Source organism: Vidua macroura, chromosome 8 (genome assembly GCF_024509145.1).
Source record: "Vidua macroura isolate BioBank_ID:100142 chromosome 8, ASM2450914v1, whole genome shotgun sequence".
NCBI lineage: Eukaryota > Metazoa > Chordata > Aves > Passeriformes > Viduidae > Vidua > Vidua macroura.
In genome coordinates, this window is record NC_071578.1 from 11,855,480 (window position 1) to 11,881,297 (window position 25,818).

The 25,818-nt window shown below is 47.1% G+C and overlaps 1 protein-coding gene across 1 annotated transcript; it reads left to right on the forward strand.

The window, feature by feature from the left end:
• The first annotated feature begins 1,773 nt into the window (after positions 1-1,773).
• ITPRIP (inositol 1,4,5-trisphosphate receptor interacting protein) lies at positions 1,774-25,702 on the forward strand. Its single transcript, XM_053984026.1, has 3 exons — positions 1,774-1,990; positions 6,911-7,017; positions 19,538-25,702. The coding sequence occupies exon 3, from the start codon at positions 19,551-19,553 to the stop codon at positions 21,198-21,200; it is 1,650 nt and encodes a 549-aa protein (XP_053840001.1). The 5' UTR covers positions 1,774-1,990; positions 6,911-7,017; positions 19,538-19,550; the 3' UTR covers positions 21,201-25,702.
• The last annotated feature ends 116 nt before the right edge of the window (positions 25,703-25,818 follow it).

The window sequence follows — 25,818 nt, forward strand, 5'->3', positions numbered from 1 at the left end:
GTCCTGCCCAGCATGTGAGTAAGGTTAGCGGAGCTTGGCTCATTATCAAATAAATTACTACCTTTAGCAAGATAATGATCTCAAGCCTTCTGCAGTGCAGCAATACTCAAACAATGAATCATGCCCTAGAGTTGTCAGTTGCTTCTAACTTTCCCTCTTTCAGACTGCTGAACTGCATCAAAAGCCCCCTAACACAAATCAAATGAATGTGTCTTGGTTTGAGTTTTCCATTTACATGTATTGTGTTGTTATAATAATTTTATACCATCTTATGTGACACAGAAAGTAGATCCTGAATCTAGGATGGTGGGTATGTAATATAATCTGTTGAGATGTGAGCCTTCCTGTGAAAAATGTTCAGGTCTTTTCCCTGTATCCCAGAGAAATTTTGCAGATACATATAAATTATAGCCACTGTAACCTATAGTGATTTGTTTTGTCCAATGTATATATCCATACAGATACACATTCAGAATCAGTAATTTCTACCTTATTGGGCTTTATGTGGGTGATATTTAATAGATGTTTTCCTCTGGGTTAGGTGATGAATAGCTGTGATCCAGGCAAAGGAGCTGCTTTCCCTCCTCCTGCTGCTCTGAAGTTCCCAGGGGAAATAAACAATGCATCAGACAGGCTGGGTCCTGCAGCAGGGAAGCAGGGAGATTCCAGTACTGCTCTCGCTAGAGATATTTCCATAGATTAGGGCATATGAGGAAGGAATGTACTAATAACAACCAGATTGCTAATAAAACTGAATAAACTTGATTTGGACACTGAGGAAATAATGCCTGTATACACAATTACAAATACAAACCCTTGGAACAACACTAAAACTGTTACTTAATTCGATAAGCACTTCAGGAAATACAAAGAATGGGATGACTTAACAGTCCCAGTTATCACTCATGAGCTAGCCAGCTTCAGAATAAATCTCTGCCACCACATTTGCCTGGTGCCTTCATGATAGCACAAAGTCTTAGTGCAACATAAAACACAGACTGTCACCCACCACCGCACATGTCCACCATCCGAGCTTAAAAAAAAAATCAAAGCAGTGGTGGTGGAGAACATGCAACATGACAGAGCAGTAGTAATATAAACCAGTTGTTGCAATGCTGTGGAAAGAGGAGGGGTACAATATAGTTCCCTAAGTCACATAGGTGTTACTATGCTCGTGCCATTTAGCTCCCTGTGAAACTGGGAGTTGTTGAGAAAACTTATTTCTGTGAGAAATACAAGATGGCCTTTAACTCTAGAATGAGGGTAGTGTTCAAAAACACTGTCAAAAATCCCTTACTGTGGCCTTGATTATTAGCTAACACTTGCTCTGCCTCAGTTCCCTCATCCCTACTAGGACCAAGCCTGTCAGAATTCAAAAAGCGTTCGGACAAACTGTCAGGCACATGGTGGGGGGTTGTCCTGTGCAGGGCCACGAGTTGACCCTGTGGGTCCCCTCCAGCTCAGGATACACAATGATTCTAGAGAAACTAGTACCACTTCTGGGCCACTTCTGGGGAAGGATGTTAGCAGCTCCACAGCTTTTAACTTGTGCCAGCTTGAAGCGCGAAAATGGGTCAGGAGATCTACTCCTTTGCTTTGATAAGAACAGTACCCGAGGTTCCGTGTTTCAGCTGCTTTCCTGACTTTCAGGCACGACCACCAGGAGGTCAGAACACATCCGAGAAGCAAGATGAGCGTATTTCCTCTCCGTCCGCCGTGCCCTCGGTCCAACACCATCTGGGAAGCCAATGGGGGAGCCGAGGGGGAGACCAGACAGCTCGCTGCCGCCCGCCGGGGCACGGCTCGGCTCCTAGGGCTGGCGGGGGTGGCTTGAAGGAGGAGAGAAGCAACAAACCAGAGAGCAGCGGCAGCCCGGGCGGGGCGGGCTCCTGCCCCTCGCCGCGCGGAGCCGCGGCCGCGCCGACAGCGCCGGTGTGCGCGGAGCGCCCGCGAGCGGGGCCGCCGACCCGGCCCGGCCCGACCCGGCCCGGTGAGTCTGTCCGGGAGCGCGCCCGGGGGTCCGGGGATGCGGGTCGGGACGGAGCGGCCGTGCGGGCTGCCTGCGGCGGGTCTCGTTAGTGTGGCTGTCCCCGGGTTCTCCTGACGGGGTAACTTTTGTTCTGTGCGTGTTCTCCGTCTCGGTGGGTGCCGGGGCACAGGCAGGGTCGGGCCTCTGGGAGGGGGTACTGCACCCACCAAAGTTCCTGCAGAGCTTTGGGCATCCCTCTCCCTGCAGCCCAGGCGGGGGCCGAACGCGCCGGGCGGCGGGAGAGCGGCCGCAGCCCCTCGGGGACTCGGCGGGACCCAGCCGAGCGAACAGAAACCTCTCGGCCATCGCCCTTTGCTGGTGACACAGCCCGTGGTGTCCTGGGGCAGCTCTGACCTCGGACATGTACAGTCCATGCAAAATGCATCACTGAGCCTCGCTGCGTGTTCAGTGTTACATGGCATGGGTTTAAAACTTCATTCTTCTGAGATACACAACATCTCACTAGAGAGCACAGAGAGAGGGAGTGAAGCTTTCAGTGGAGCTGGAGGGATACTTTCAGTAGAGCTGCTGTTCATGTGAGTAGGCATGTTTCTGAAGGTGGCCAGCAGGTATTTGTAGCTCAAAGCAGAGTGAGCCAGGACTGTGATACTGGAAGTCAATGGGCTGTAAAACCGATGTGCAGAACACGAGCCTTACTGGCCTTTGCGTCTTCAGCTTAGCAGTCTCCCACTGAAGCAGTTCTCTTTGGAGCTGCCCTGCTAAAATCCTTCATGAAAATAGGACATGTTGCTATTGGCATTTTTACATGGTCAGGCAAGATGAGCAGTGTCTCTAAGTGAGCATTACTATTCATATGTTTTTAATGAGGGCTGTAGGCCTCGCCCATACCCCGTGCCTGTCCTTCAGGCGCAAGTGTCTGCCAGGCAAGGACCTGAGATACCATGAAAGCAGCACTTGGACAGGAGAGCCACTGTGGTGCAGCATATCATGTTGTGTGAGGTTTTTTTAGTTTGGTTTGGTGATGATGGTAATGTTCTTCTGCAGTTCTGACTAAAGTGATTCTGGCCACCTTCATAGCCATCTGCTTTTAAAATCAGATTTTCCTTAGTATAACTGAAAGGGGTTCTCTCAGTCCTCAAACAAAAGTAGAGCATAGAAATTAGGAATAAAAGCTTCAAGCCTCCTCTTCAACTTTGTTTTCAGCACAATAGATACTTCATGCTGCTCTCACATGGGAACGGCACATATTAAGTGTGATTGCCACAGATGTGGAGAGAGGTGAATTGATTTCCCAAATTCAGAGAACCAGTGTGAGTACTGGGACCAATCCTGAGGGTTTCTTGGCTCCCAGCTGTTGATGACACTATTTTTTGCTTGCATGACTTGTGTGTACAGGACTCAGTGATCTATCTGTGTTCACAACAGTGGCATCTGCAAGGAAGAAGTTTCCTGTGCACACCAAAGGCACTGAACTTGTTTATCGAGAGCTCAGGTGGTAGCCCCTCACCTGTCTTCCTCTTTTTTTTTTTTCTTTAACACTTCTTTTTCCTTCCTCAAGTCAGACTAAATAGCCCTGGTCAGGGACTGAGGAATTTGGTTTTCCTGAGTAATTGTTTTGGGCCAACTGATGACTAAGGCAGCCAAAAGCTGTATGTCCTGCTCCCGTTTTGTTTTTTTGTTGGTGCTATCCATGGCAATAAGGGTTCTTGTGTGTCTCTGCATGATGTCTCAGAGGGATGCCAATGCTTGTGACTCTTCTTGCATGGCAATGACTAACACGGGAAAGGAACCTGATCCACAGAAACCTAACACTGCTGTGTTAGGTTTCAAGCTGATCTCACTAATTTCTGAGTTTGTTTTTTAAGTAAAACTCTATGGTTTTCCAAAGGACAATTTTAGTCTGGCTTTTACAACTGTCTACCTGTTGACTGTGGTTTCAGTATCTTGGGCTTGCCTGCAAATGAATTAACACAGTATATGAGCTCCATGAAGAGCCTGCATGAGTCTCCCTGCTGTCCTGTCCTGCTCGCTCTGCTCTGCAGAATTGCAATTGCAATCCATAGCAATGGTGCAATGGAAAAGGAAGCTGAAAAAAGCTTCTGGCTTGTTCCTTTAGATCCCCTTTAAAATGTACTGTTGGGTGGGCCAGCTTTTTCTCTCCCAAGTGTTATTACAATCCATTTATACTGGGGAAAAAGCAGGTTTGCTGCCAGGCAGCATATTTTCCATCGGCACTTGTAATTGTTGGGTGGCAGAGAGAGGTAGAGACTCTGGTTTCCAGGCTGGAGGGAGAGAGCGTGGCCAGGGTGTGCACTGGGCAGCACTGTCATGTGCCCAACCATGAATTCCAGGTTTTGCAGGGATGTGGGCTCAGCTGTATAAGCAAAACCTTCTGCCTGCTCACTCCTTGGGGCAGGAGGCAGGGAGGCAGGTGGCCAACCTTCAAGCAGCTTGAGGGATGGAGAGCTGGCCTGGGGTGTAGCTGCAGCAGGACTCTTTATTTAGCTTGTTTATTCTTACACACACACGTGGGCCATGCAAAGTTGGCTGAGCCAACCTTGACCAGCAGCAAAACAATCAGGTTTTACTGCCATGACCTGAAGGCCAGATCAGCTGCTGACCTTTGCTGGAGCAGGGACAGCTTTCATTTCTATCAAGGAGAGCAGGCTCTCATATAGGGCTGGCTCAAAACAAACATTGTGCTAGGCTGCTCAGACTTCCTTATGGAAGCAGCATTAAGAAGGCTTATGCAAGAAAAAGAGATGATTTGAGGTAGCCAGCATGGCTTGACTGAGGGCAAATCATGCCTGACCAATCTGGTGGCCTTCGATGATGAAGTGACTGCAATGTTTGGCAAGGAAAGACAGATTAACATAATATACCTAGACTTCTGTAAGACCTTTGACATGATATCCTCATCTCCAAATTGGAGAGAAATTAATTGGAAGGGTTGACTGTTCAGTGGGTACAGATTTGGCTGGATGGACGCATCCAGAGAGTTGTGGTCATCAGCCCTCTGTCAGGGACTGGTGCTCTTTAATACCTGTATCAGTGGCACAGTGAGATTGAGTTCACCCTCAGCAGCTTTGCAGATGACACGCACCTGAGTGGTGCTGTTGGCACAACAGAGGGAAGGGATGGCATACAGGGAGACCTGGACAAGCTTGAGAGGTTGGGCCCACAAGAGTCTCAGGAAGTTCAGCAAGGCCAAGTGTAAGATGCTGCACCTGGTTTGGAGCAACCCCAGATATGAGGACAGACTGGGAGAACTCATTGAGAGCAGCCCTATGGAGAATGTCTTGGGGTCTCTCTGAATGAAAACCTGGACCAACCCAGCAATGTGTGCCCACAGCCCAGAAAGCCAAATGTATCCTGGGCTGCATCCAAAGCAGCATGGCCAGCAGGTCAAGGAAGGGGATTCTGCCCTTCTACTCTGCTCTGCTGAGACTCTACCCACAGTGCTGCATCCATCTCTGGGGCTCTCAGCACCGGAAGGGCGTGGAACTCTTAGAGCAGGTACAAAGGAGGCCACAAAGATGATCAGAGGGCTGCAGTACCTCTCCTATCAAAACAGGTTGAGAGAGTTGTTCAGCCTGGAGGCTCTGGAGAGACATCATTTTGGACTTCCAGTACCCATAAAGCTTAGTCAAGGTCTCTCCAACATCTATGAACAAATACGGAGGGAGACCCTAACTTAAACTCTCTCTTTTGATATTTAAAAATTATCTTAACAAGTGAATTGTATGTCCCATAGCCAGCAGTTCCTGCCCAGTATTTAATAACTCCTTTCCTCCAAGCAGACACATCTGCTCTACCTCACTGGCCCTGAGCCACCATGAGACCAGACATTGCAGGCCCTGAGGGTTTACAAATATCCACTGGGATATTACAGTGCAGATCCAGACCTTTGGGGCTTGGGATGTCTTTCTCCTGTGTTCAGGAGTCTGTGCTGCTGCTGGTGGTGTTGTGGCACTGGTTGAGCAGAGGCACCAGCAGCCCTGCAAGATGGGAGGGCTGGGCAGAGCCCATTTGCCCAATTTGGCCTCACAGTGGAAGATGGAAACAGAGAAGTGAAACTGTACACACTGTCTGGTCAAAGCAGGTACGTGGGAGGAGGGAGGTGAATTGAAGGAGTTCAAGAGAGCAAGGATGCGTTAACCTAATGCTGAGCCTTTAAAATGGGCTTCAAGCTCAGCTCAGCCCACACTGATCGTTTCATCAGGCTTTGGACGAAGACAGTGAGAAGGTTTGAAGTGGTGGTAGCTGGAAATGAGGGTAGTGCATTCCTCCTCCCCAGCCCATTTGTGTGCAGCTGGGGAGGAGGAATGTCTCTGTTGTCTGCCTACAACCAGCATGTTGGGTCTTCTCCTCCTTCTGGTTGTTTCCTGTTGCATATGAAATTTCTTCACTTCTCTATCCTAAAATATTGTAGTTTATCTTTTGCGGTTCTGTGTTTCACATCTTCCTGTGCTCTTGCCCTTGCTTCCTGCCTCTTCTGTTTTCTGTTTCTCCCATTGCTCTGTAAACTCAACTCCCCGAGCAAGTATTTCTACCTTACAAGCTGCTTACAGCAGCTAGCTGTCTTTTCTAGACAAACCAATCCCAGACAAAACTGTCCCAACCCTTGCACTTATGCAGCTGCTCATTTGACCCTAATCCTTTTTAAAAGGAGAGTGCTGGTGGGAGAGGAAAGAGTCAGAGGAGGGAAGTCCTTGCTTGCTGACACCCATGGGAGAACCAGCGTTTTAACTCTTCCCTGATCACTTCAAACTGATTATTCCTGGTCTCTTGAGCCTTAATGATCATTTTATTAGGTAAGGGGGTGAGTTAATCTCTCTTTTAATCAATCTGTAATTTAGATAACTGAATTATGTACCCATCTGCCTGCACTTCCTCATTCATTCTCTTTGTGTTTTGCAGACTTCCTGGCTGTGCTTCAGTGGCGGGTGACTGAATTTAGTCTTCTCTGCATCACAGTGATAGTAGTAATGCAAAGTTTAATGAGCACCTGCAAAGCTGTGTAGCAGGTAAGTGCTCCAGGTGTCATTCTTTCTTCCAGATTTGATGTGATTTAAAAAGCTTCTTGATAGGCTCTCACTAGGAGATATTGAGCCTTGCAGCAGAAATGCTGAAAGGAAATTGGTGTGGCTCATTCTTTAGAAATGTTCCCAGCCATGAGGTACAGACAGCTTCTTGCAAAGCAAAAGTAGCAATGTTGTGAAGGTTTAATTTGGAAATGGCTTCAGTGTGGAAAAAGTGTTAAAAGCTTCTTACTTTTGGACTTTCAGTATAGAATTGGTCTTACCTAACTGCTTGGTACAGTTTGGATCTAGTCAGAGAGTGATTGCAGAGGGGAACCAAAGGGTCCAAAGCTTTGCTGACATCAGCCATTGATGCATTTTCTAGTGTGGAGGAGAACTTGCCAGAAGTACCTTACCCAGACTGAGAAAGTACTGGAATTCCCCTCTTCTAAGTGTTAGAGGGAGAGCAGATGCCTGGAAGTGCTTGGACAATTTCCAGATGATCAAGGGTGACAGCAGAGGCAGACAAAGGGAAATGGTGCTTTCACAAGCCAGCGAGGACTTGTAGAGTTTTCATGTTTGTATGAAAACCCCTGAAAACACACTGAAAGGAGAACTGGGTGAAACCAAGATGTCTGGCAGTGGTGCTCTGTGAGTGTGTGACAGGAGGCTCTACGGGTAGCAGTGGTGGGAGGGCAAGAACTGGAACTGATGACAGAGGGAGCTGCCAGAGCAGGAGTCCTGGCTGCCACAGCTACAGCTCTGTGTACCTGTTAGTTCATGCACTCCACGTGATTTTTTTTTTTTTTAACTTATTTATTCTGGATCTGTGTTGGGTGGTGTCTGTCCCCTTTTTCCCATCACAGAGTTCAAGCAGCTGCTCTGCTCTAGCAAAGCTCAGCTCAGAGAGTTCCCTGGCATGCTCCTCCAGCCAGTCCCGATCAAAGCTGTGAGAGTTGGCCCACTGCCATTCTCCTGTGTGTAAATGAAGCTCCTTCTCTTTTTCCTTTCCATTCACCCTGTTTCATTATTGTCCCTCCTCCAGAGGCAGGTTTTTCTGGCTGATCTACCACATTATTTGTATCAGCAATATTTGCCTCAAGGCACAATGCTTTTTCAGCAGTTATACAGAAAACATCTGATGCATCCCACTGCCATGTATGTGGCTCAGAAAAACCAAGCATGATGTTGGCAAGGATGAGGACCATTGCAGCCAGCTGTTGCAGAATTTAGGCCCTGCTAGGCACAGTCTCCAACTCATTGGGTTATTCTGGTTGCCTGGCAAAGGAAAACTGTTACTGTTCCTTCACTTTTGAAACCAGGGAAGAGCACGTAGAGAAGGTTATTGTGCCTGAGCAGGAAAAGGGACATGAGTTATAAGGTGTCAGCTGAGCCACCTGTGTAACCAACTCATCTTTCCCTGGGTTGCCTCTGGGGATGGTGGGTGCCTTCAGTTGAAAAGGCAGAGTTTGTGGTAAAACCCAGAAAAAACTGTGTAAATCAGCTTGAGAGTGCCTTGCTTTCAGTTCTTCCAAATTGCAGAGGGTTTGGTGGTGAGTGGTGAGCACCTGATGAGGAGTGGGAGCAAATGGTTTCCATGCTGTCTGCAAGTAGGTAAAGTAGCTCCCTAAGACAAGATACCACCTGCCTGTGCCAGGATCCCAGCAGGGATCCAAACAGCTTGTTTTGGAAAAAGCACATGCAGTGATAAGGAGACTTTCCTGCAGGTAGGGGCAGCTAAGCAGCAGTCTAGACTGCCTTGGGAGGCAGAGATTTGCTGGAAGCTTTTCAGAACAAAGTAAACAAAGACTTGCCAGAAATCATCCAGGCACAGTGTAAGCCATGCGTGAGGCAGAGGGAAGAATCTCTATTGCTTTTTCAGACCTCTTTTTCCTCCTATTTTTTAAGCTCTTGTAGATTGTTAACACGTACCAGAGGCAGAGCTAAGGAGATGTTCTCAAGCTTAAAATGTCACACTTGATATTCACACTATAATGCTTCTCAGAGGGGCTTGGTCTTCTGTATCTGCACCCAGAATGCTTTGATCCTAATCTATTTCCTTCTGGATGTTCAGGCACCTTACTGCCACTGGTTTCAGAGGAGAATTTGATTTCTAAAGCCCTCTGGGGATTTAGCAACCAAGTACCTTGGGACTATTGGAAATGTGAGGGAAAATATTTGAAGTTTCAGCAGGACACAAACACCTCTGCACTGCAGATTGCAACTCATGCATGGTAATTAAAACTTACCCTTATCTTCCAGTCTTGCAGGGGCAAGAATGGATGTCTTTATTTTGGGCAACTGAAGTCCATCAGTTGACCCTCCCCTCCTGTAACACATAATAACACAAATTATTTGGCACAGTAGGTGACTTAAGGATAGAGCTCTAGTGTGGTCCCACCTAGTGAGCTGGCTATGCTCAGTCTAAGAATCATGGCCATGCTCTTCTGCAGCCAAAATCAAAAGATGGTCTGAAGGTGTTTGGATTATGTTTATCCCACCTTCCTGTTAGTCATAGCTGCATCGTGCTCTTGGAATAGGTGCAGGGTTATGATCTCACACTCTGACAGAGTTACAGCAGAAATGTCGACAGAAAGGGATGTGTTTGTGTGCTAAGTCATCCACAACACGTGCTCTCAGCTCAGCCTGTATTTGCTGCTAGTCCTGGACGCTTTGGGTCTCCCATGTGGAGCTCCTTGCTGAGCTCCTTGCCTGCTGCAGCAGAGGGGGTTTTGTGCCTGTGAGCAGGGCCCCACAGCTATGACTCACAGTTCCCAGTAGGTTGTAACTTAGCCTTTAAGTGAGCCGAGAGGCTGTCCCTTGGCTTTCAAACAAAGCCTTCCTTTGTTGTGCTGAGGGTATAAAGAAAGCAATCGTATGTGCTCACCCCACACATCCCAAATGAAAACCACGTGGCTTCACAACCTTAATATATGTGTGTTTGATATTTCTGCTGCAGCACTGCAAGTTACATTGCTCCTTTCCCCTTGAGTCTTTTTAGAGTTATTCTTCCCAGCATTCAGTTTACAAATTCTTCAGTAAAACAAAGAGCTTAGAGATATTTCCTTTTCTTGGTAAGAAGAGGGGACCGAGCAGAGAACACATGAAAATTATTAAATATGAGTGCATGAAGCAATAGCCTGTCTCTGAGTCATTCCCTTGGATGAAGATGGCTCTGGATTGGTGGCCATGGGTGCTGAAAGGATGAGCTTCATGGAAATATTGTATGGAAGTGGGGCAGTTTGTTTTCTTGTATGACTTTGCTTTCTTCTGCTGCTTTTTATTTACTCAAACTCATTTTGAAGAGCAGGATTAGCCAGAAGTACTCTGCAGCCAACATATTTTTGTGCATGCGTCTGCCTTGGCAGTTTTTAGGTTTATGGTAAGTGAGCCAAGACTGGGATTTCTGCTTCCCAAAGCATTTGTGTTGTTTCTCCTGATCTTTCCTAGAATCACTAGGTAATGAAGTAAGAGTTGATTCTTCCTCAGAGGCTGTGTACGATGCACAGTGTCTCTGCTTAGATCAGGGAGTCATCCTGGTGAGGGGCAAGGAAATGGGGCAATGCAGTAAAAGTGCTCTTGTTCTCTCTTCATTCCACACCCTCTACCCATCCCTGCAGGGGCTTTCACAGTCGTTTGGGTTGTGTTTTGTTTTTAACTTTTATTTAAAGAACTATATTGTGTTAAAAAAAAAAAAGCTGGAATTTCAGGCAATGGAATAAAGCATTGCTTTTGATTTCTGTGGTTGTTTTGGCAACAATAGCCAGCTTTTAAATAGAGTTATTTCCCTATTGTTTGAATACAAACAGCAGTGACTAGTTAGCAAAACAATGGTCCAATATCACACAAACCTTCAATCCCATCCAGTAGTTTTGGGTCCTTTTTAAGCAGATACCTGGGCCTGCAGGTTTCATGATCTATGAGTGTGGCTTTGTCACTGAGTCAAGACTGTGATGGAGTGGAAGATCTCAGATCAGCCAAATTCCCAACCCGAGACGATAATTTCTTTTTGCTGTGTTTTTGTTCAGCGTCTCAGTGTGGAAGTGTCTGGTGACTACTGTGCTTTCTACTGTCTGTAATGTGTAAGTGCTCATCATTCATGACCGAAATGGGACTTTGTAGTTAATATATAAAATGTAATCACTCTGCAAGTCATATCTGAGCCCTGCCAACATCCACATGTGCTCTTCTGAGATGTGCTGGAGTGCTGTATCCCTGCTGGGAAATCAACTTTCTAATAATGGTTCCACCAATTATTTTAATACCAAAGCATTTGTTCCAATGGGTGCACGATTAAGTTGAATGTACAAGGATGCATGTGCTTACCACAGGATGAGGAGAGCCAGAGTAACCACTGCCTGATTTAACAACACTGGTATGGGGTTTTTCCACCTTGCTGAGAATTAAGCAAGGAAAAGGAGGGCAGATTTAAAGAAACATCTTGACAATTGATCTTTTTCTCTACTCACCACCTCTCCCTGAGGAGACTGCCAGGCAGGATCTGTGAGCCATGGCTTCCTCACGTGCAAGGAGCTGTTGTGTGGCTGAGGGAGTGACAGCCAGGGCAAGGCCCAGCACCAGGTGGAGGCCAGAGAGGATCTGTGCAGTGAGAGTGCTCCATCCATTGTGGTTGACACTATCAGGCTTTTGGTGGAGCAGCAGGGGTGTTTGTCCATCTGTACAGATGAAAAATTGTGCAAGGGAATGAGCAGCTATTGCCCAGGCTCCCATCATGTTGGGTTGGAGGAGGAGGGTGATGGTAAGGGTGGTAAGCTAAGGGTTTTTTCTTTGCCTGTGTCTTTTCTCCTCTTAAAAAAAAAAAAAAAAAAAAAAAAAAAACCAAAAAGAACCCAAAACCCACAAAAGTTTGGTCTACTCCAGTTACTCCAGTTTTCCTCACTATTAACAGACAAAACCAAACAAAATTTATTTGGCTTAAAAACACAAGCTGTTCCTGGCTGTGGTCCTACTACAACAGCTCAATCCATGGGTGGGAGTCACATACACACTTCCTACCTTTGCCCTCCTGCCTCTCCTGCAGCCAACACTATGTTCCAATTTCTAAAGCCCCTTCTTGGCCATAGCAGAGGGAACCCAAGGCACTCTACAGACTGCATTTGTCCTGCTTGCTGACAAGAGCTGAGCAGGCTTGCATATCAAAAAGCAATAAAAACACATTCAGGCAATGAGCAGGATGCTGAGTAACACACTCCTCATGCAGTTGGCTGTCTCCTGGTCTCCACAGGCACCCTCTCCTGGGTCCAGCCTTGCAAGGAGTAAACAGTGAGTGCCTTGGGGACATGACGTGTCTCTGCGTTATTCATTAGTTGTTAAAGCTGTCTTTAATGGTGGCTGCTGGCTCCTGGGGCAGGAAGAGGATCATGTTTTGATTAGTGTTTTGATTAGTGGCATGATTTGATTAGTGGCATGATACCTGTATGCACTGAGAAACAATGACTTAGAAATGGGCCCAATAAATCCCCACTTGCTGATGAAACTGAAAATCTAACACGTGACATATCTCTGTGGGTTTTGGAAAAGAGCCCTAGAAGGCAAATAGCTCCCTTTGAGCCAGGAAGAATACTTTGTACTGTCTAGGCTTTGGGGTAAGGGGGAACGTGGGATTTTATGCCAATAGCTTGTAAATGCACCTGTATACAGTGAAAGCTGAGGCAGGACGGGAGTACCTCTGCACATCCTGGGTGCTCCTGCAAGAAGAAAAAAAGAATCCATCCTACTTATACCCACAGTGGGCACTGGAATGTTAGGGGGTTCAAACTGCAGCAAGGGAGATATAACAAGGCCTGAGAAAAAGCTTCCTGATGGCAAAGGCAGTACATGACTGGAAGACAGGAGAGAGACTACCTATGTTTCCTAGGGCCAGTCAAGCACTCCTCTGCTTGGAGAGAAGCTGACAAAGTCTCTCGTTTGGACCTGGGGCTGCACAGCAGTATCTGCTTCCAGAGCACTCTCAGTGCCCTTCACGTGCTTATTCCCCCTGAACCCGCCTGCCCGTGGGAAGGGAGGGCTATCTAGTCCTGTACACAGGATGAGCATCAGCATTTCCTTGGAAATACCTGATCTGGTGACCCCCAGGAGGAACATATTGTTTCCGAAAGTGCGCAGCAGACCTGTTGGGCAGGATGTCCGACTCGGGCTGCGCGGCTGACCCTGCTGGCACTGCAGCAGGCCTGGGACAGGATGTCCACGGATGTTACGAGAGGCTCATGTTCTAGTCAAACAGCAGAACAATAGCTGTCAGGCAAGTGGCCTTGTCCAACTGCTGTGCTGTGGCCAAGCAGCTAATCTGAGGTGTGGCTTCCAGGCATGGTTTGGAAGGCAGTTCTCTGCCATACCTGACTGCCATAGTCCTGTGCAGACCAGTTGGCTTGTTCTGGTTTTAAACGTGGTTGTGTTACCAGTCTCAACATCCAGGCCCCTGCACCTCATGTAATTGGTGCATTTGGTCCTTCCCCACTTGAAGCTTTGGTAGAGAAACAAAGACAGAGCCCAGTCCCACCTGTCTGTGCTGAACCAACTGTGATTGTGCTGGCAGCTGGAATTCCCTACTTTGTCTGTAGCACTAATTTAATGCTGAACAACAAGTCAGAACATGAGTTAGAGCTGCTATAGCTTGCACTGTTCTGTCCCAGCTGACATCTCATCCCACTGATGTCCTGCACACAGCTTAATTCATAGGGGCTGAAAGAACAGCACAAGTTGGTGCTGCTCAGGCTCTGAATTGGATTTTTATCCCTTATTTTCCTGTCTGTGCTGTGTGGGTGTGGGGTTGTCTAAGGAACTGCATCTGTCCAGGTTTTGGGCACTAACAATAATACTGACATGCATCTCTGTAATTCCCATTTCTCTGTCATTATGCAAGTTTCTTACAAATCAGAGCTTGTAGTCCCCACTAAGAGAAACTATGATTTCTGTCAGTGGTAGCTGGATCGTATCTGTGAATACCTGCAGAGGTAGCAGTGATATTTGCAAATTGGAGAAGGATATGGTGCATTACTAGGGGCTTTCAGCAAACTTTTATTACTTTACTGATCTTCATATATGCAGCAGAAGCTTTTTAAGACTAAACACTCAAAGGCCAAAAGGTAATTTGTTCACTGTTGTACAGCAAGAGAAGGAATCACAGAGCTCCCAGAAGCTCAACCATGAGGAAGCACGGCCGGGCTGGGCCTGAAACCCCTCAGACTGAGGTTCACATCTTCCCGGTAAGAAAGTCCCAGTTGCAGCTTAGTGCCTGGTTTGACCTGTTAATTTCTGCAGTCAAAACAAGTAGCAGAGTCCTTTCCAAACCTCAAGGACCTTCCCAATAAGAGAGTCAGAAATCATACTTGTTCCCGTGAAAGTACTGGTTTCAAAACTTTGGCAGCTTTCAATGAAAAAAGCCTCCCAACCATCTGTATTTTCTATCATCTACTTGACATACCTCTTTTCTTGCAGCCTACCAAAGCAAAACACAATGTTGCAGCCACCTATTCATTGCCTTTTGTGTCAGCCAGATTGCAGGAAGCAATCGAGCGTGTTGTAAGTGATGTCTTGGCGTGTTCCAGTGTAATACTGAACTGCACTCAGTGGCTTGACTCAGGTTTTCCCAATTTAAGAATCAAAGCTTCAGCTCACTCCTGCCTGGTTTATTGCTGACCACCAGCCAGAGCATGTTTTGCTTACCATGATTCAAAATTTAGAGGAATAAAATGGATGAAAAAATAAAGCTGCATCAGGAACTCCTGAGTAAATAAAGGCACTTTTAATGATAGGGAAATACTTTCCCTTGTCATCAGAGAAGGTGGAGGGTTATCTGGGCTCAGAGCACATGAGCAGCCTGGAGAGGCAAGCTGCAAGCTGCCACCTCTTTCTTTCCTTTGCCAGGCTGAGCAGGAGGCAAAAGGTTCTGAAGCTGCTATGGAAAAGGGTGTGAGGAAGGCTTAGGGACATCAGAAATTAAGCACATGTAGCTGGAAGGGACAGGACATTGTTATGACTTTGAGCATCATCATCTCCATGAAGGACTTTGCTGTCCCTCAAGGAAATCCCTGTGACAGGGTGGCTTGGGAAGGGGCACACATTGCCACAGGGCAGCAGCTGCTTCAGGCTGGTCCACACAAACCTTGAATGAGCTCTGTGATGCTCCCAGGTGAGGAGGAGAAGCTGAAGGTGGAGCTGCTGCTGCCTGGCTCTGTGAAGGCTTCTTCCTGTGCTGCTTCCCTTTTCTTATGCTGTGCTACCTGGAACTGTGCTTCAGCAAGCCAAACATTAGTAAATTGTGCAGCAAAGGCTCTCAGATCAGCTAGGGTGAGACCTGGCCTCCTTCTGCTGTGACTTCAAGGCACCAACCTGAACTGCATGACAGCAGCATTTTCATTCCCCTTCCTCTCTTGGGGCTTCCTGCATCATCCAGGACCTGTTCTGGAGCTGGTCAGGATCCTCCAGCTGGGGAGGCAGCTTCAGATTTGAAAGGATGAGACCTAACCTGCCTGGGAGCTGAGGGTGGAGGGCTATGGGTGTTCTTGGTGGACCCTTTGAACATGCCAAGTGCTGCAGGATGCAGCTGATTGTTTGTAATCAGGCAACAGAGTGATCAGCTGTTTTTATCTCTCTGAAACCTCACTCCCAGCTGGAGGGTGGATGGTGCCTGCCTCCTCACTTCCCAGGGTTGTGCAGTGATCATTAACCTTAAACTTAGTGAAGCCCCTAGTCACTACAGCAGTGAGTGCCACAGAAAAGCCCAGAAGGAAACGAATTCTAGTACCAGAGTCAGGTTTGAACAAGTAGCATCACATGCTGGGCAGTGAGCAGAGACAGCTTCGCATCAAGACAGTGAGGTTTCACATACTCTGGCCTTTCTTCATTTCCCAAGCAGCTCTCTTTGGTCTTCCTACACCTTTCCCTGCTTTGTGCCCACGGGAGAAAAGAGGGGTCTCTGCATTCTCACCTGCCCAGGGAGCAGAGCAAGGGCTGCTTTGGCTGCTGGCAGGAGTGGCCTACCTGTGACCACAGCACCCTCTGGGGGTCTTTGGAGCCCCAGGACTGCCACAAGAGGGTCTGCAGAAGGTAGGTAGGATGTAAGCCTGTTACTGAATCCAGATGTTGTTTATACTCTAAATGGGAAAAAACTGTCAGGGTTAGAAATTCAGAAAAGGTTGCAGATTCCTTTGAGAACTTGCTACTTTAAAACTTAAAAATACCTTTTATTTTTTCCCCTATATTTGAAACTAAAATCAAATTGCTAAATTTGATGCGTAGATTGAAAAAATGCCATTTCTCTTTCTTAGTCTCAAGCCTGGAATGGTTTGGACTCCCTCCCTCCTCCCCACACAAAAGCTGTCTCAGCCTGAGCCGGCATAAATATTTTTATCAGACTTAAATAGCTTGGGCTGAAGTTAAAAGCAAGGGAAAAGAGCAGCCTTTGTTATGGGGAATGCTGGAGCGCCATAGCAGGCAGTGCTACTGGTTTCACCTGTATTATTGAGTCTTTCACATTAGCCAGGAAAGCTGTGTCTGAGAGGTGTGGGAATGCTCTGCCTGTACCACCCTGGCTGCTGCCAAGGGCAGGCTCCACTGACTTTGGCCACTGGGCAGCATTAGCCTTAACTGAGGTTAATGTTTGGCTTCATTTTCTGGAGTGAGTAGCTGCAGTAGCAAAAGGGCAGTTTTGGCCAGCAGAACTTGCTCTGGGCTGAAAACAGACATGCCTCTTGCAAATCAGCGTGATCTGAAGATCTTGTCACTTCCAGTTTCCAGAGGCTGATACCTGTAGTGCTTGCTGAGGGAAGAGGTTGCTGCAAAATGATCTGGGGTATCCTAGAATGTCAGTGTAACCCAGAGTGAATTCAGCTGAGCCATCCACTGATGGACCTGGCAAGGTCTGGCCTAACCCCTGCTGCTAGCAGAGCTTTGGGACAGGTAACCTGTGGCAGCAGTGTGCCCATGGGCATCTGGGCATGAGAAAGAACATCTTAAGGAAGCTGATTGTTTCAGCCTTACACACCTCAGAAGTAATGTGGTAACAGTAAAACACTTCATCTGCAGGGACAGTGGTCTAGCAGAGCAGAGCAGTGATGTCATCCTGGTGAAGACTGCAAGAATGAGGCACCTGGCCCCTGGCCATGTTATTTTTAAGCTTGGAAGGCACACGTGGTCTGCAAGAGGGTAGCACTAAGGAAAGGAACTCACCAGCACTTCCTGCCCTGCCCCAGCAAACTGATAAAACCCTTTGCAAGGCAGGGCGACCCCAGTTTATTTTGAAAATGTTGCCAGGCGTGGAGCTCACAGAATAACTGGAACACCCAGATTTGGGCATTAATTCAGCTTTAATTCATTGCCTGATGAATTAAAGAGTTAATGTAAATGTAAAAAAGGACAAGATAGGGCCACAAACTATTTCCAGAGCAATGTCTGCATAAGAACATTCATCTATGCATGTGCATGGGATCTAAAAAAGGGGTAGCTGGTAATTGTTACACAGGGAGGGGCATGGAGCATTATCCTGAGCACCGTGTGAATTTTCTTGCTGCTTGGACAATGCATCTCAATCCTGTTCCCTTCCCTTGTTATTCCAGTCCCAGCCCTCTCATAAGCAAAGATAATTGTGTGCTGAAGGATACAGTTCCCATGTACTGTAAATGCTCACATTAAGGAAATCCAGGTTCCTGCAATCAAAACTAGCAGTTTGTTGTGCAGTTACAATAACAAGGTCCACTGGGGTGGATCTGTCTTTATTGTGTGCCCTGTGGAGGCATAAATGAGATTGCCAGAGATATTTTCCTTCTTGCCCAGATGCTGGGACAGCAGGATTGCTGTGGCACCAAAACATGCTGGGTTCAAGCCAGGAAGGAGCTATTCCAGGGGGTGGGAATTACAGCCCTGAGCCCCTGGAGCACACAGAGTGCCTCACCATCTCTTGGCTCTCTGTGAAACAGCTTCATTCCCACAGCAGAATTACTTAGGAATGAGATTGCTATTTCTGGTCTGATTGATGAAATATGTTATTGGTAGACTTTATTTCTGTAACAGAAGCCCTTCTCTTGCAAGCACTTTTGAGACACTAAAGCAGCTGTCCTAAAATTTCCCAGCTGGAAGAAGAAATATCCCTGCTTGTCCATCTTGTCCTTCTGATCTTCCTGTGCTAGGATTGAGAGGTGATTTTGCTAGAAAGGGGGACTGGTGAGCTTCCGACATCACAGCAATGGGTGACAACTTCAGATTGTACTGCCCTGAGCAGGCACTTTGGGCTTTTGATAGTGATGCCAGCCCTCCAGAATGGGGCTGGAAGAAATGCCAGCTGGGAGGAGACAGCCCAGGCTTTAGCCTGAGCACCATCTGGCCCAGCCCTCTAGCAGGCCTTGTCACCACCAGGCAGAGACCCTGGCAATGGGACCATGTCCCAGAAGGTTGGGAATTAAATCCTTTCATTGTGAGCCCCATGGCACAGAAAGCTTTATTGAATGTGGGGTTGGAGCAGCAGAGCCAGTAACCACACAAAGCCACTCCAAAACACCGTAGTGGTCTCAATCATGCCAAGGGCCTGTGCATGGGCTGACACACAGGACTGTTGCTGCCACATGGCTGGGATGTGGCTCAAGCCTTGTTGAGGTCACTGCAAATAGGAGTGAGCTGGCTGCAAGCACAGCTGTTAAGGGGGTGCTTGGGGGAGACGGCTTACATCAAAGCCATAAATGAGATACTAATGTGCTACTACAGGTCAGTAATGTAGTAAGCACAAAAATAAGCAGTCTGACGCTTTTAGAACCACTGGGCTAAAGGAAACCCTTTCCATATTTGCAGAGTCTCTGTCTGTGCCCTTTTTCTGGGAACTGCAATCATGAGCCATCCTGGGGGCCAGGAGGGTTTGCCACAGCCTGATCCTGATGGTGCTGAAAGGCAGGAAGAGCTTTGCCTGTAATGCCTGCTTAGAAGCACAAAACTGTGCAGGCTTGTTCCCACCCAGGTGCAGCTCACAAGCAGGGCAGTAAAAGTTGCCCTGATCCAGGGCACATCCAGGCAGGCTGTGTGGGTTCCCAGACATACTTAACATGGAATGTAGCCAGGACAGACCTGCCACATCTGAAATATTAACTTTATGTTGAGGAAAAGCAGTGCTCATCTCCAGTCCTGCTTTTATACAGCTGGAGAGGTTCTGCCTGCTTCTTTCTTTCCTTTTCTGTCCAGGGAATTTTAAAGGAGAGGCAAAGGAAGGACATGCCCTCCCATACTGCCCAACAGCATTGTAGTGGGTTGACAGCAGGAAGTGCCTTCAGAGTTCTGTTTTTCAAAGTTCATTTGATAAGAGCCACTTTCATCCTCACCGTCAGCTGATAAAGCCTCTTTGGGAAGTTGGTTGATAACTTGCAGAAATGGGTGTGCACTTAGTGGTTTCTAGATTCGAGCATTTTTTCCAGGGCTGGAAAGAATGTCAAAGTTCTTATTGCAGTGGGGAGTTTCTTTCATTTTCGCACCTGAGGGAATATATTCCAAACCATGGGTCATTTCACCTTTCTTTCTCTTCCAGGGAAGGAACTGCCATGCCCGTGGGACTCTTCCGGGTGTGCCTACTGGTGATTACAGCTATTGTCAACCACCCGCTCTTCTTCCCTAAGGAGAATGGCACCGTCCCCGAGAACACAGAAGAAATCATCCAGAAGATGAAGGAGCGGGAGGAGAGCCTGCGGCTGGAGCAGTTGCGCTTGGAGCAGGAAATCGCAGACCAGGAAGCCACACAGAAGGCTCTGGAAAAGGCTGCAGTGGTAGTGGAGGAAAGCAAAGAGGAAAAGGTCCGATGGGATATGTGGACTGCCCTCTCCATGGTCATCTTCCTGCTGATCGAGCTCTGGAGGCAGGATTTCCAGGAAGGGAATTGGCAGGACATAGGAGGAGAAGAGGATGACATGGCAGTCCTGGGGAAAGCATTTAAAGGAGTGGCCTTGCCTGACAAGGCTGTCCTGGCCAGCTTCTATGAGAAGCGTATCCTGGGTACCACTGGAGACATGGCCAGGATGCGGGAGATGGTGGAAGGCTTTGCAGATGACCTGCTGGAGGCCTTGAGGAGCGTTTGTAACCGGGATGCTGACATGGAAGTGGAAGATTGCATGGGTGTGGGGAGCATGTATGAGAACTGGAGAGTGCGTAAACCCTTCGTCTGTGATCTGATAGTGCCTTTTGCTCCCCCAGAGCCTTACTGCTTTCGCTGCCAGACCTGGTGCTCTGGTGACTCTTTTCCCCCAGATGAACAAGGTTACGGCACTATCAAGGTGTGCAGGGCAGATGAGGATGCGACAGGTTGCATCTGTGACAAGACTAAACTAGGGGAAGATATGCTGTGCCTCCTCCATAGCCATGTCAGTAGTACCAGGCCCAGCAGTGAGATGGAAGACCTCCTGTGCTTCAAAAATACTCAGTATCTGGATGCCGACCAAGTCATGAAGTGGTTCCAGATTGCCGTAACCAAGGCCTGGAACAGAATTTCCCACAAATATGAATTTGACCTTTCCTTCAGCCTCCTGGACTCGCCAGGAGCCCTGAAGATAAAATTTAAATCGGGGAAATCGATTGCCTTCAACCTCACCCCTGTGGTGCAGTATGAGAACTCTGACGTTTACTTCATCTCCCACTTCCCTCGGAGCAGCCTGGCAGCAGACATCCCCTCCAGCACCCACTGGTTTCTCACTTTCGCAGTGTATGAGAGGAGGTTCATCCAGCTGGTCTCCAAAACACTGCCTGCCAATGCCTGCCACGTCAGCTGCCTTCAGATCCTCTCCTTCCTCCATGGGAAGCAGTGCAGCCTCACAGGTCCCAGCGGGCTCACCAATTACCACCTGAAAACAGTGCTGCTGCATCTCCTGCAGGCACGTCCCAGTCAGGACTGGGCCCCAGAAAAGCTGGAGGCCCGCCTACAGGACATGCTGAAATTCCTAGAAAAATGTTTGCATGAAAAGAAGCTTTATCACTTCTTTATTGGCAATGGGAAGGTACCAGCAGAGCTGGCTTTCCCCGTCATATTTCAGAGGGCTGAGCCTCTCAACCTTTTCCGTCCCTTTGTGCTACGCAGGGACATTTACAGGAAGATGGTGGACACGTTCCACGAGATGCTCAGGAACATGTCTGCACTGATAAATGAGTACACAGTGCACATTCCCCTTGCACACACCAATGGGATCCATAAGGAGCCCCTTTAACCAAAGCCAAACTCTAAGCACAAGTCCAGAGGGCAACTTTCTGAAGCCTCCTGGAGACAACTGACTTTGCCAGTAGAGCTTCTTGTCTGGAGCTGAACCAGTCCTGGGCCGTGGTTCCTGCTGAAAGGGAGAGGCTATGGGGGGAGAATAGGGAGAAACTGGAAGATGTGGTGTTGAACTAGGTTTCTGTTCCACTGCTGTGCTTGGTTTTATGCATCTAAGAATATATTTTTTCTATTGTGCCTCATGCTGCAGCAGTGGTGAGCAACAAATATAAGTAATTTATTCAGATGCCTGCAATGCAAATGGGGGTGGGGTGTGATGGTGGCCAAATACTTCATTTCCTTCAGAAGGGGGAGATAAGAACAGAGTGGGAGAATCAGAGACAGGATCTTGGGATCAAAGAGCCTGTCTGCTTGCAGACAGCAGGAGCTCTTTGACCAATGGGAAGTTCAACATAAGTCTACATGCTGGTGTGGGGAGGAGGAGGGTCATGCACAAGATCTGGACTGGATGGAGATCCTTAAATAAAGCACAGCTTCAAAAGGTAACTGTAGTTAAAAAAAAAAAAAAAAAAAAGAAGAAGAAAAATATTTCTCTATTGGACTTGCAGCAGTCACTTAAATGACTTGTCCTGTCCTTCAGAAATACCCCTGCACATTTTTTCTCCTGTGGGAAGATGTAGCAGAGCAGGGTCTATGTCATCAGACCATTTCATTCAAGTCTTCCATGGTAACATGGCTAATGGTTTATATTCCTGCCTATTTTGTATGGATCAATGAACAGGAACCTTTATTATCTTAGATAAAAGAAACACCACTACTGGGTTCTGACATTTTGGGTTGTTTGTTTTCTTTACCTTGGGGCACTAAGGCGTGAGAACAGCCTAGAGAGAAAGGAAGGGCAGGGCTTGAACTATATGATCTTTGAAGGTCCCTCCAAGCCTAAACTATGATGATTTTATGACTGCTGTAAATTTTGCTTTCCTGAAAGAAGCAGTTCTCCAAAACTATCCTGTAATGAAGCCAATCTCAGAAGTCTGGTAGCAGGAGTGAACAATCACCCTCCAAATGAGAGTGTGACTCTCTGCACATGGTTTTAATTAGGCCAAGGCCAGCAGGGAGGAGAAGGAAGGGATGAAAAAAGATGTGCATGTAGTGGATCTGGGCAGTGCTGCTTGCAGCTGCCTTATGATCCATGTTGCATCCCTTCTGCTCCACATATGCAGGCAAAAGCTACTTTATACATTCTCCTCAATCTTTTTAAAGACTGCTGCTCTGAGGAGCTGCACTAGTAGACTGTAATTTGCTGAGCTGGGAGTGCAAAGGAGGAGAGCTGCTGCAGGCTTTCAGGCCAGGGGAGAATCTTGAGGCATGTGCTAAAACAAAAACCAAAACATTGCAGAAATGGAAATGCTTGAAATCCCACAGGAAGCATGTTAGTGCTGTGCCAGTGGGCTGCCTAGCCCCAGCAAGGTGGCTTTGCTGAAGGAGAGGACTCACGAGATCCTCACCCTCCTGAGTGTGGGGTCCAAACCAGGGCCCCAGTGCATAATTGCTTTATGCTAGTCCTAGAAGCCTGGCCTCCAGTGCTAGGGAGGCCTACCATTTTCCTACCATTTTCTCACACTAGGATTTCCTGCAAAGTTTTACACTAGGGCTTCACTTAATCCTGTTTACAAGAGGGTGGTTGTTCTGTGAGGTAAGACCTGTCAGGGATGCTTTTACCATCACTCCACATGTCCCTTTTTATCAATCCTCTCTATCACGTCAGAGAGAAGATTCAATCCTGTATCACTGCTGGAGACAGCATACAGCATTAAGCTTGTTATCCAACCTTATCCAGTTGATAAGCAAACTCTCCATAGACATGTCCTCTCTTCCCTTTTCCTGGTAAAAACTGTTTCACCACCTCATTGGTGTCTACTTTTCTCTGTCCTGCCACCTCTGAGGGACACTTCACACACAGAGGCAGAGAAAGCTGTAACTCCTGTCTCCACACCTGGTTTATAAGAAGGCACAGATGGTGACAGAGCTATGCCCAAAGTGCTGCCTCCCTTGGCTTTTATTACCACAGGTAGTTAAGTAGGATCTCTGAACAGAAAGTAAGGGGTAGGTAGCAATGGGGGAGAAGAGGCTGGTGGGTAATGCCAGTAAGAAAAAGTCTTGGATCATCCATGCTTGCTTCAGCATCCTTGGTGATGAGTGCCTGGGAGATTGCCAGGAGAGCAACAGGGCAGGACTAATTGCTGACGCTAACGAGTGCTGTAAATCTCTGGCTTTCCTTAGTACAGTCAAGAAGGCTTTCCCCAGTAAGAAAGAGAGCAGGAGCAATCTCAAGGGCCATGGCAAGCAGGTAGTGACAAGCAGAGGTACAGGGAGGGTGGGTCAGTACTGCAGCCTGGAGGCTACCTCAGAAGCTGTGTAAGTCGTTTGCAAACCCAGGTGATTTGCCATTATTACCTGCCCAGGTTTACTGCAAAGTGCCTGTAGCAGACCCAGCTTTACATCCACTGCTGGCAGGCAGGTCACGCTGGAGCAGTTGTGGTTGAAGTTGCTTCTAAATGTGCTCCCAGCCCAGCCAGAGAGAAATTAGAATTTCTCTGCCATTTCCTGTCAGGAGTCTAAATTTAGACTGTCCAAAGAACAGAAACAAATTTGTGACCCAGGTCTCTCAGGAAATGACATTCAGAGTTGAAAAATAACTTTTATATAAGGTTGAGCAGGAAGACCATGAGAAGAAAAGGCTGTTGAACAGAATAAGGTAACTCCCCTATTAAAATGTCAGAACAAAGCTTTGCAACACCAGTTGCAACGAGCTTGTAAACGTGCCCAAACTCGTCTTTACACAGCCCCAAGCACTGCTGCTCAGACTCAAAGGGAACCTGAACTGATAAGTGAATTGAATCTTTTGTTCTTTGTTTTCTGTACTTGTATGCCTGTTCTCTCTTACGCCCAAACTGACCCTGAAGGATTCCCATGGGGTTTAGTTGAACAGAAGCTGGAACTGAATCAAGTAATTTATGGATTTGACTCTACTGAAGGCAAATTGCGTGGCTTAGTTTTCCTACATGCAATACTCATTTTGTCCTGAGCACCTTTAAAGTGATCTGTGAGGGGACCCACTTAGACCTGTTGGGGGAAATGTTATCTGTGATTATAAGCTGTGCTCCAGTCAGCCTCAGAGTGGAGATCTTCCTTGCAAAGCAAAGGTACAGACATGTCCCATCAGAGGAGAAGCTGGTGTGAAAGTGTTTCTTTGGACCACACCTCTGCCATGGTACAAGGAGGCCATGATGTGAAGCACATCATTCCTTGGACTTCCTTGTCTCTCCTGGATCAAATCTTTGCCCACAGCAAAGATCTGAGCGTATTAGTAAAAGCCCATGCTCACATTTTACAAAATAAGGTTTATAAGACAAGTCAGTTCCATCAGCTGCCAGCCAGTAAAAATGTCTTTAGACATTTTAGTGCTGCCCATGAGCAGTTCGGCCTTGATTGAAATCTGGGTGGATAATCATGGGAAGCAGCTTTAAAGGATGGGAGTAGAAGTGAGATTTTGTGGTTCTTTTAAAACCAAACTGCATATGGCACCTGAGTAACAAACATCTCTTTGGCAATGCCTGGATCTCTGTGAGACATCCTAAAGAAAAGAAAACAGCCTGTCCTGGACTCTCAATATTGTTCTTGCCATTTGCTAACCTGGTGAATTCAACAGATGAACTCCAAGTGCCTTCCACTGGTTTCCTTCCACTGGTTTCCAGCCACTCCCTGAGCCCTCAACTTGTGGTTTTAATATTTTATTACAGGCTCTGTCAAAGCAATGGAATTAGTGGTGGGTTGATAGCAACCACTGATCTACAGCATAGCCTCAGGAGCCATTTGCCTTTAGAAAATGTCTTGGTCTAGGGTTATTACTGCTGTACAGGAGCTGAATGTCTTCTGAGGGGAGGTGTTAGGTGTTCACTGTTAAACAGGCACAGAAAAGAGTTTCTCTCTTTCCAAGTTGCTCTGTATACAGGTATATACAGGGGTGAAAAATGTAATTTAGCAAAATGATCTAAATTTTTATCCAGTATTCAAGCAGCAGGATTTGGTGTTTGTTCACCAGCCATTTTTGATGCAAAGTTTTTGCAGTGTTTTCTGTGTGGTGAAGAAATGAGACTTTAGGCACCTGTAACAGCTTTGCTGCTGCTCAGTGAGGAATTGTCTCTCATAGGACCCTACCTGGTAAATAGCTTTATTTATTACTTGTCTTTTTTTAGAACTGGGGTGGGGGGGGTCTTTGTGTAACATGTTAGCTCAGAAAACTGTAGTACAGAGATGAATCTTGGCAATGCAGCCAAGATGGGCAGTAACACCAGAACTCTCCAGACTAAGGTCTTGCTTGATTGACAATGCTGTATTTAAACTGCTGCTTCTATAGCAGGACACTGTTCAATCTGTATAGATCTTCTCATGCAGCTTTATTTATAATAAAGGAAGTCTTGTACAAAATCTAAATTAACATGAAGTCTGTTTTGTTTCTAGTTCCCTGCAAAATATTTCTAAGAGAGCAGAAGGAAGGAGGGGAGATGTTTCCAGTGTGATCCCAGCAGCAAGAATCCCTGGAGAAATGA

Bases quoted from the DNA above. Each gene is read 5' to 3' on its own strand.
- ITPRIP (XM_053984026.1), top strand. From the start codon at position 19,551: ATGCCCGTGGGACTCTTCCGGGTGTGCCTACTGGTGATTACAGCTATT.